General features: G+C 30.6%; 2 protein-coding genes across 2 annotated transcripts; both read right to left on the reverse strand.

Annotated features, from left to right (window-relative positions):
- Nucleotides 1–4,144: 4,144 nt before the first annotated feature.
- On the reverse strand, nt 4,145–7,165 carry LOC128185275 (uncharacterized). Its single transcript, XM_052854910.1, has 8 exons — nt 7,068–7,165; nt 6,924–6,961; nt 6,639–6,764; nt 6,182–6,277; nt 5,498–5,533; nt 5,151–5,252; nt 4,861–5,010; nt 4,145–4,332 (listed from the first exon to the last, which is right to left on the reverse strand). Exons 1-8 carry the CDS (start codon nt 7,163–7,165, stop codon nt 4,187–4,189), a joined length of 792 nt encoding a protein of 263 aa, XP_052710870.1. The 3' UTR covers nt 4,145–4,186.
- Nucleotides 7,166–8,614: 1,449 nt separating this feature from the next.
- LOC128182846 (multiple epidermal growth factor-like domains protein 10) lies at nt 8,615–10,782 on the reverse strand. Its single transcript, XM_052851603.1, has 5 exons — nt 10,676–10,782; nt 10,510–10,565; nt 10,223–10,354; nt 9,990–10,085; nt 8,615–9,168 (listed from the first exon to the last, which is right to left on the reverse strand). Exons 1-5 carry the CDS (start codon nt 10,780–10,782, stop codon nt 9,026–9,028), a joined length of 534 nt encoding a protein of 177 aa, XP_052707563.1. The 3' UTR covers nt 8,615–9,025.
- Between the last annotated feature and the right edge of the window lie 256 nt (nt 10,783–11,038).

Genomic DNA, 11,038 nt, shown 5'->3' on the forward strand with positions numbered 1-11,038 from the left:
GTAAATGCCTGGGCCTTAATGTGGCATTTGTTCGCGTGTGTGTCTATGTAGACATATTAACTCGTTCATGTACGATTCTCACATATTTGTTTTATGAAATTTGAAAAAAAAATATAGGACAGAACTTGTTTAATTTGATACCAAATGACATTATTTAATATATTAACAATAACTAAATTAATTTTTTTTCATAAAATGATAACGATTTTTGCTATCAGAAAAATACGTGTATGAGCTGCTGACCCCTAATTATAGGGGCCAGCCCTTTTTTCTTAATTTTAAATGAAAGCTCTCGTTATTCTAAACAACTTTTGTTCTATATGTATTAACAAAATATTTTTAGTTTAAAGGTTATAATACAAAAAGCAACAAAATTTCAGCCCCGAAAAAATCTTAAACTTTGGCGACAAATAGCTCAAAAACTAACAAAGAAATTACCAAAATTTTCATGCCAGCAAAATTATAAAATGTTACCGACAATTTCGCCAAATTTCATGCATCTATCATCTGTAGTTCCCGAGATCAACTCTGGACAAAAGACCCCCCAATTTTCAAATAAAGGGCAATAACTCATAACCGGAAGTGAATTTTAAAAATTTGAAAAAAACGTCTAGAGATATTAATATCATCTACATACCCTGAAAGTTTCATAGCAATCAGACAAAAAATGTTCAAGAAATCTCGTGCACAAAATTTGCGGGAAAAAAAAAAAATAATAATAAGAAACAGTAGAATAACAGAAGGGTTTTCCGTTGAAAAACGGAAAACCCTAATAAGAAACAGTAGAATAACAGAAGGGTTTTCCGTTGAAAAACGGAAAACCCTAATAACACAAAGATAAAACTATATTTTTCTTTTTGAGAAAGTACAATTGTTTCATCAGCCCATAGATTTGATTTCGTTGAAAAGAGTTCGTGAGAAAATATTACGGGATACAATATATGTTTTACCGTTATAATTCTACGCGCTATTTAAATTGATCAGACTACTTCGTATACGATCTTATAGTTACGAAGTGACTTAAACATGATTCAAAAAAGAAATTATTAGTGTTTTGATTAAGCCTTTCAATATGTCGGCGATATCCACCGGAACAATTGTACGATGGTCAATCAAAAAATGCGAAGACAATGTGGCTGTCTATCATATATTTTTCATGAAAGTCATACTTAACAGTCTACCAAATTTAGTAATGATATAACGTTAAGTAACATAGCTATGACAAAAGTCTTCGTATTTTTTTATTGACCCTCGTATAGGTTTAAACGTTGTTTGTCTTGTAAGTTGCTGTTGTTGTTGTTTTCTATTTTTCCCCGTTAGTTTCTCTATAATTAGTAAATTAATACATAGTCAAGTTTGTTAAAAAGAACTAAATAAAACCAAAAAGTATTGTTCTTGAATCCTCCATATTTTTTTTTACATATATATGTATACACCGGGTGTTACACATTGTTGAGCCGTGTCGCACCGTCCGTGTTCGTAAGCTGTACTGTATGCATGATTTAAGAATCAGTCGAACAATATTTAGGGCAAAATAGTAACTTATCAATTTTAAATGCATTCTACTAATCAGCTTCTCACTCAGCGTCGATAGCGTTGTTGACGTCGATAACAATAGATAAAAATGTTATTGACACCAATAAGATATAATTTTTTGTATTCATTTTCTTGAAAATTCATATTGTTCACACGTGACAACCAACACCATTTTAAGTGTATGAATAAATGATGAAATCATGAGCCGGCACGTAAACTATAAAAGTGGTTGTCGCATGTGAAAGTGTCTAATTTTAACGAAAACTACTCATAAAACATCAAATTGTTACGCATTTAAACGAGCATTCCATGTTTAGCGCACATTAGTGACGTCATAATGAAAAATGACGTCATTTTAGTGCCTGTAGGATTTCGCTAATAACATTAATAGTACAATGTACAACTTCAATAACGCAGACAAAGACGTTGAAAGAATTGTAAATTTTGCGGCCAAATCATGCCAATACTGTATCTTGTTCTTTCATTATCAATTAGGTATTTTAGGGCAATATTGAAAATAACAAAACCAGAACACTGTATATGTGTGTATACGTGTGTGTTGGTGAGGGAGACATTAATACCTTGTGCGAGAACACTATGTATGTGTGTAAAGGAGGGTCGGAGGGCATGAATAGCCAATGTTCACAAAACATTCGACCATAGGACTTTTAATTCTTTTCAAAAAATGAATGATAAATACAATGGAATTGATATGATAAAATTTTTACCTTCTACATGTGCTACGATTATGTGGACGATCTCACGATCCATTCTATGTATCCGATGAAACCATCTCACAACAAATAAATCTAAATGAACTATATTTATAGAAAATCGATAGTTCACAATGGTTTTAAAGAGACCCGTGCCAAATAAACAATGTCGCCTTTCTCCAGAAAAAAAGTTAAGACTTTTTTCCTCATATTTTTATTGCGACAACAATTTCATATAAGCAGTATTGCATATTTATAATACTAATTGGATATTTTATTAAATTGATATTTATTTGCGATTTAGATGCCTTTGTTTCCTTGAGCTTGCTATCAAACAAGATGTTGAACTCAATGGTTAACTGTAACTAAGAGTGTACATGTATGCCCAGGGTTGGAAATATTACATAAAACCATGTATTTCTTAGATGTATAATTATACAATAATTTTTTAAAAAGTTTGACATTGAATCAAAGTCAGTTGCTTGAATCAAACATTGTTTATAACACAATTCGATACTATTTGTACGGCTGTAAACGAATAATTGATTATTTGCCTTTTTGAAAAATGAACCAGATTATAATTTGAACATAAAATGAAAATAACTCTTAATTTGAAATTCAGATAATGATACTGAAGTTATCTTTCCCAGTAAAATCCGAACTTCATGTAGATACTCATTGATAAATTCTCATTTAAAGCAATACTCAACTCCGAATTTGATAGAAGGAAGTTTCTGATTAGGGAAACAGTAAATTGTACTCGCTTTGAAGTACCATTTATTTATTGCTGTAACACATCCAACATTCCAAAAGATCTTTTTGTCAACATGTAATTAACCCGTGTTCTTTAATCAATTACTTATCGATTGCAAACCGATGAGTAATGATTGTTTATAATCATGAAGGTGACAAATCATACACCGATTAAACGGGTCGTGTTCCTGGAATAAACCATATTTTGTCAAGAACATTGATCTCATATTACATGTAACAATGCTTACATGGTACAATTATAACATCTACATGTAGTTATTAGTCAAACGACGCATATTTATCGTAAGGTCACCGAGAAATACCTTTTAATTAAAAAAAAGTTGTTTACAAGAATGCAGATGAATTATTAAACTACTTTTTTATTAGTCAATAAACTGTTCACAGAGTTCTTAATTTGATACTAAATATGTTATGCAAGCGATGCATCATTTGCATAACATGTTTAATAAACAGTCAAAAAATAAATTGAATTTCAGATCTTATACATGTATTATTTATCTTTAAGTTAAAGCAATAATAGCTGTAATTTTCATGTCGAAATTTCTTTTTGAAAGTGATATTTTCTTGTAAAATGACATAAAATATCATGGCTTTTAATTTCTGTTATCCATATTTTTGTGGGAAAATCCGTTAAAAGCCTTAATTGGAACAACATGAAATTATTCTCGTCCTGTACAAAAATTGATTTGCTATACATCCTTTAGAAAAGAAATCTCTCTTTTGACAGAAATCAATGATTTATTTAAATCTTATTAATCATAAAGGTTCAAGTTACATGCAGACTTGTAATACTAGCAGGTTTATGCACCAATTTGAAAATAAAATTATAAAAAATACAGCTCATATTGATCAACATGAGTGTCTATCCTCACAAAGAAAAGAACAAAGAGGATTTAGGTGATGTAGACAAAATCACACGTTGCCATACGTTCTACACGTTAAACAACTATAGACAGGTCAATATATGTCTACATATATACAATTAAACAATATATATAAGTTGTTGAAGATGTCTAGCTTGTTCAATTCAAGAGGTAAGGTGTAGTTTGTTTTTATATGTCTGTTTGTAGACGATACGAAACAGTCTCTAAAATAAAATCAATATATGAATATATAAAAATCAGCCTTGATACATGATATTTGCCTCTTTTTGTGTTTTTCTTTTATACGTTCTGTTTTGTTATCACCAGTACAGATATACCGATGATGACCAAAAGAAGAAATCCAAATACAGAGAAACAAATCAGCATTGCTGTCTTCCTTGAATTCATACAAGTCCATTGGAATACGTTACATTCTTCTGCTGTAACTGCCAATATAATTTGGTATACATTATTGATAAGGCTAATAGTTGTAATAAAATCTGCAGAGTAAATACACGCTGTTTTATATGTAATTTTGCTGAACATATATTTTGCATTAAACGAGAAACAAGATAAACAATATGTTTTATAAAACAAAGCACAAAATAGGATATTTTTTTTCTAAATATGGTATTGAAAGCATATATATGTACACAGACCGATATGCATGATATCTAATATAAAGCGTCAATAATTATGATTAATGTAATACCTTCCAATCATAAAACATTTATGTTATAAAATTCATAAATTTTTACGATGATCTTTTTTTTGGTTCGCAAATTTCATAAACATTAAATTTTAATTAACTTCTCGCTATTAAAATATAATTATGGGGTTACATCATAGAGTCATATCCTCTTGTTTATTGATGATATAAAATTATAAAACGTGTACATGCTTGTACTTGATATAACGTGTATATTTGTATGCAATAGAACCAGATTAACTTACTATTAAAATAAATATTTTACCCCCATTTGATGTCTCGTTGACCTTTGATTCATTCCGACCATTAGTCGCATTATGACCATTAGTCGAATTCCTACCATTTGTCACAGTACGACCAATAGTCACATTCCATACAAGTGGCACTGCATTGGTTTTTACATTGAATGTAAGACCTGATAAAAATACTTGTGTATTTATTTAAATCCATCATTCAAGCAATTTATTATTCTCATAGAAAAGGTCACAAACAACAGAAGATTTGCATTCAGAGTTAAAAAGTGGTCCTTAATGTTTTTTCTTCTTCAAGTTTTACCCGTTTTTGGATGTTTGCTGTCATATGATGGATCATTCGAAGCATTTGTAGTTCTTTTATCCAGAGAATACGTGCTATCAACAGATGACATCGGAAATTCAGCTGAAAATATCAGATGTGTTGTATTTACCAAGTGGGTCGACGATGACACAGATTTGAAGATTTTCCAATTATAGTATTTAAACATGAATATTTGTGATCAATTGAGTTAAGTTAACTATTTTCATTTGTGCAGTTGATTTTTTTTTTTATCTCCTTTCATACAGAAAACAATGTTGGATGAATACACTGGATGCTTGCAATAAATTGGTGAATTTAAATACTAATATTTTTCTATTTACACTTACTAGATTTTTTAGAAGCAATAAGGAATGATTTTGTTGCTGAAAAAAAGAAAATCCAAATCAGACATTATATATATACAGTACCGATCAGACCCAACCTAACACCAGATCTAGAGTAAACCCCAACTAAACCCCGGGTTTACTTTCTGGGTTTACTTTGGGTTTACTTTTTTGAAAATTTGGGTCCACTCGGGGTTTACTTTGGGTTTACTCGAGCATTGCTTTGGATTCAACTATACGCACTGAAGTGTGAAGCAGACCTGTATTTTATCTATCATCCTACTGCCTGTAATTCCCGCCCCTTGTTTATTCCGAATACACATGTAACGTCTGCTTTCAGGGTATTCTTCTGATCGGGGTTTACTCTCTGTGTCCACTCTGGGTTTACTTGGGGTTTACTCTGGGTTTACTCTGGGTCCACTCTAGTAAACCCAGAGTAAACCCAGACAGTAAACCCAGGGTTTAGTTGGGGTTTACTTTCTGTTAGGTTGGGTCTCATCGGTACTATATATATATATATATATATATATATATATATATATATATATATATATATATATATACATATATATATATATATATATATATATATATATATATATATATATATATATATATAAACACACATTTACATTAATTCAAGGAAATAAATGCTAAAGAATATAGATGCTAAAATCCGTTTCCTACTCTGGGGTAGCTGTTTGGTATATGACTCATTTTGTAGAAAAGGTTTTGTTACATGTCCCGAGAGTAACACTTTAGCAGTAACACGTGTCTGTATATCTGAAAAAAATATATCGATATAAAATTCCCCTCCAAAGTTACACCGACAGATTTAGCGAAAAATAATGCCTTAGATACAAAAGCGTGCAAAACAAAAGAACAAATTGAAAGAGGCCATCGGGCCACATTGCTCACCCCACTATAAGCAAGAAATATCAGCAGTGTGTTCAGCTGTTTCATACAATGATTAGAATTATCAGAATGCAGTGATACAATATTTGTGAGTTCTACAAAGTCAATAATGTCCGACATAAAGAGCTAAGAAAAGTGAACATAAGAACATACAAATAGACAGACGCTAGACAACAGGTTATCAGAAAAGCTGGTTCAAACCTTTCCCTTCAGAAAGCTAAAAATATACTTTTACATCCTGTGTTATGATCACACTGTTGTTGTTCACATTCACACTTTGACTGACAATTCACCCCGTAGTTTGGAAAGCGGCACGGAAAAATACATCGAGGTCCAAAATATCCTTTTTTACACTCTATTTCAATTAGAAAATAAACACACACAGTAAGAAGATTTGATAAGTGTATTGACCTGATATTTGTGTGACAATATTATTTACCACTCATAGCAATAAAAAAGACACATGCCTTATATTCAAATTACTAAATACGTATTAAATTCCTTGTGGTTTTACCTGCGCAATTTCGGTTACTTTTACAACATTTTTGAGGCCTACAAAAAAACTATCACCATTAAACGTTTATTAAACAAAATTATAGTAGTTTAAAAAAGAATCTCCTTTTGCCATATTTTACATGTAACTACTACTAATACTGACCTACAAGTTGTAGTATCCCGTGCATTTACCAGTAGGAGATTGGGACAACACGACACCAAGACAAGTGTACACAGCAGTGACCTTTTTAAAGAAACCATTATTCTCCATTTAGTCATGTATCAAAACTCTACTTTTTCAATCCTCACGAACATTTTACATAAGGAAGATACCTAGCTTTTTTTTTAAGAATACGATGGTATAATTGTTTTCCTTGTATATTTCACTTAATTATATCACCTCTTCAATAAAGTTACATCAAACTTAATTAATGTGTGTCTGTCAAATTAACTACATTGCACGTCTAACAGATGCAGACCTACGGAAATGTGTTTCGCTGATTTTTATTCTTGATCATTGGTAATTAATTTACTGCAAAACATAGAACATTAACTATGATTCAATAAGCAAAACATACATTAGTTTTGAAATTAATGATATTTGACAAATGTTGATAATCGATATACTACATGTAAGTATATTTGATAACTTAAATATTTTTTTTTAAATTTTGCTCATAACTATGTGTACACATATTTAGCGATGGGTTTGCCGTCTGCAACAAGCTGAGTTAGAGGCCAACAAATAATGAAAATTACTGTATTTAATGAAAATGGTTATCCTTTAGCAGCTTCAAAACAGTAAGTTTGCATTTCAGATATTGCTGATTTTGTTTAAAACGTTTCACAAATCACGCATAATCTTACAACTATTGAGTGAAAATATATACCTGTATATTCCCAAAGAGAAAGTAGTTTTGGAAAAGAGTTTGAATGTTGATTTATTTTTCCACTACCTTGATTCAAGTGTTCTCTTCCTTATTTTCTATAATGGTCCAAATTAGTAAAGGTTTATTGACTATTTCTTTTATCTTTTTGAAAGATTAAACTGCAATTACCTCCAACTTTTGACGCTCACTGTGTGGCAGCAAACAAATAACTCTTTCATGCAGACTATTGCAAAGCTTTTATTCCAAAAAAAATTATTAACTATAATATTTGTTCGCTACTGATCCAGAGAAAAAATTACAAGTAGTTTTTATGCCAAAAAAAGTTTATTAACTATGATATTTGTTCGCTACTGATCCAGACAAAAATTACAAGTAGTTTTTATTCCAAAAAAAATTATTAACTATAATATTTGTTCGCTACTGATCCAGACTAAAATTACAAGTAGAATTATATTTTTAAAAAAAATTAATTACAGGGTTGCTGATTATAAATGAAATATTTAGAATTAAAAACAGGATGCTGTCATGTAGTCAGAGTATACTTATATCAAAGGGCAGTCAGAAATCTTATAAGTTAATCGGAGGAGCTTCAATCATCTGACTTTTTATAAAAGAGTCACTCGGTTAGTCAGTGTATAACACTGGGAATCAACGGCACAGGGTACACAGGGAATAATATAATATATGTAAATTTCGAGAATTTTATAACTTAATAATATTTTGCTGTTGTAATGCCGATTATAGAACAAACTTGTAATATGTAACTCTTTAGTCGGTGTTAAGGCCTAGTAAATGTAAGTCTGTTGCTTATGTGTGTTTTGTTTTGGATACATTACAATGATTTAAATCTGATATTATGAAAAGTTTGAACTTTTTGACAATCAAAAACATCATATTGTCAATATTTTAATTCAATTTATGCAATTATATGTAAAAAAAAAAATTGACGTTATTTTAATGTGGGTTTGTTTAGAAACCAACACAAAATGAATTCAAATGTATGAAGCGTTGTTCATTTATAATCAATTTACAGAATAATGTGCGTGTATCACACTTGAGCTTTTACTTGGATATAAAAGCAGGTAGGTTCAATATCAATTCTATCAAAACGCACTTGTGCTCTATGGAGTTTGTCACGAGACCAACCCGTATTTATATACATGTATCAAGCAACCAAAACCTAATTTCTTACATTAAATTTATTGCACTTCTAATTTATTTGCGTTTCATTTCATGATATGTTCTGCTTCGCTATGACCAGCACAGAAATACCAATGATTCCAAAGATGAGAGTCCCAAAAACACAGAAACAAATCAACATTGCTATATTCCTCTGATTCATGCATGTCCATAGGAAAGCATGGCATTGAGTTCCTGACAATGATAAAAAAAACCAGCAATAATATTTTTTTCCATTTTCAGCTCGAATGATTGTGCCACATCAAAAACATATACAAGTGTAAACTTTGATTTAGCCAATGAAATAGTGCGTTTCAAAAATGTATTGAATTATGATAGGATAAACGTAAAAACTAGTATTTTAAACGATCTTATTCAAAATTATCTTATAAGCTACAATGTACTTTTAGTAAGCAAAAAAGTAGTTTTTTTTTCACAAGCTTTTAAAATTTTGTAGCCAACTATTTTAATGACATATCATAAAATGTTTTATCAAATGGTAGGTATTCGTTGTTAACATTTTCGCAATTTCATTTCAGAAATGAGTTAATTAATTTTTCTATTGATCAACGTATCATAGGAAAAAATGCCCTGAAAACTTAATCAATGTCCGTAGCACATTGTTGGAAAAAGTTTTCGGGTCAATTTCGCCTTTAAAACGTTGATCAATAGAAAATATATTTAATTCAAATGATACATCAAAACGTTTATTGATACCGGTATCAAAAAACTTTTCAATCAATTAGAAGCGACAATATCTTGTGAAACTAATACTGTGGAATCTTTTTTTAAATCGTGGGGGTCAATCTTCGTTGGTAGCCATATTTTTTCTGGTTCGTAAGGACGTAAATTTGTTCGTAGCATGTACGGGATAATTTTGATAAATATTAAACAAATGCTTGCATTTTCAATCGTGGGGATGTAAATTCGTGAGTAAGGATTAACCACCAAAGCAGCTATTGTTCCGCATCGAACAATGATGATTCCACAGTAAATATCAAATGATTTAATATTACCTTCCATAGGCTGATCACTGACATTAGAGTCCTTCAGTATTTCAAATGTTTGTATCTTTAGAAAAGAAGATACCCCATAAACAGCAAGTCCTTCAGCTAAAATAATATAGTTATTCCATTGCTTTGCGATTAACGTTTGCAGATAACTGATTTTGAACGTTAAAACGTTCAAATAATCATCTGTAATTTAAAAGCAAATAATATGATTATTAACGAAAGACATTTTAACTTACTTGTAATTTTACATCCAGTTATATGATGACATTGTGGTGCATCACAATTACAACGTGACTGGCAATCCTTGCCATAGCTTGGGGAACGGCATGCTGTATCGCATTTAGGGCCCTGAAATCCTGCTAAACACGCTTAAAAGGGCAAAATAATTACTCATGGAGCAGATGTGAAAAACATTGGTCTCATGAAAATAAACAAGAAAAATTTTAATTTGACTTTGTACTACATTAATTACATGTAAAAATCAAAATATTGTTCAACATCTATAGCATATTTTGGTTCTTACCTGTGCAAATTTCATTACTACTACTAAATTTGTTGCCTTCACAGCATGTTGGAGGGCTAAAAAGAAAATAAGATTCAGTTCATAAAACAGGAAAAATAGAAATGGTTGGTTAAGTCTCCCTAAACTCCACGCAATTACATTTTCCTATTACAAATCATTAAACGACCTGCAATATTTAACTGTAGTCCCTTGAGGAAGTAGATGTACTTCGCAGATAAAACATAACACAAGTACAGAGTAAGTCGTGGTTTTGAAAAACGTAATCATTTCCATCTCTACTCATCAACACCTATGTGTGCCTTTTCAAAAATTGTACGATGAGAAAACCTCTTGTTCTCTGAAATTCTAACATTACATAATATTTGTTTTCCTTATATCATTTCTATTTTAGTTGATTTTTACGACTGCAGTTCCGTTTTGTATTTCAAATTTCCTTATCATATATCAAAGTTACAACTGTTACACCACCCTTAACTAGAATGTATGTTTTGTTTTCACTTATTTATACAACATTAGTTTTTTGAGGTCG

The sequence above is a fragment of the Crassostrea angulata genome, chromosome 5, assembly GCF_025612915.1.
Source record: "Crassostrea angulata isolate pt1a10 chromosome 5, ASM2561291v2, whole genome shotgun sequence".
NCBI lineage: Eukaryota > Metazoa > Mollusca > Bivalvia > Ostreida > Ostreidae > Magallana > Magallana angulata.

Coding starts and splice junctions, on each gene's coding strand:
- LOC128185275 (XM_052854910.1), bottom strand. CDS start 7,165: ATGGTTTCTTTAAAAAGGTCACTGCTGTGTACACTTGTCTTGGTGTCG. Junction 5,534..6,181: donor TACCAAACAGCTACCCCAGA/GTAGGAAACGGA, acceptor TCTTTTTTTCAG/CAACAAAATCATTCCTTATT. Junction 4,333..4,860: donor CAACGAGACATCAAATGGGG/GTAAAATATTTA, acceptor TTATATTGGCAG/TTACAGCAGAAGAATGTAAC.
- LOC128182846 (XM_052851603.1), bottom strand. CDS start 10,782: ATGGAAATGATTACGTTTTTCAAAACCACGACTTACTCTGTACTTGTG. Junction 10,566..10,675: donor ACTACAGTTAAATATTGCAG/GTCGTTTAATGA, acceptor TTTTCTTTTTAG/CCCTCCAACATGCTGTGAAG. Junction 9,169..9,989: donor CAGTGATCAGCCTATGGAAG/GTAATATTAAAT, acceptor TATCATTGTCAG/GAACTCAATGCCATGCTTTC.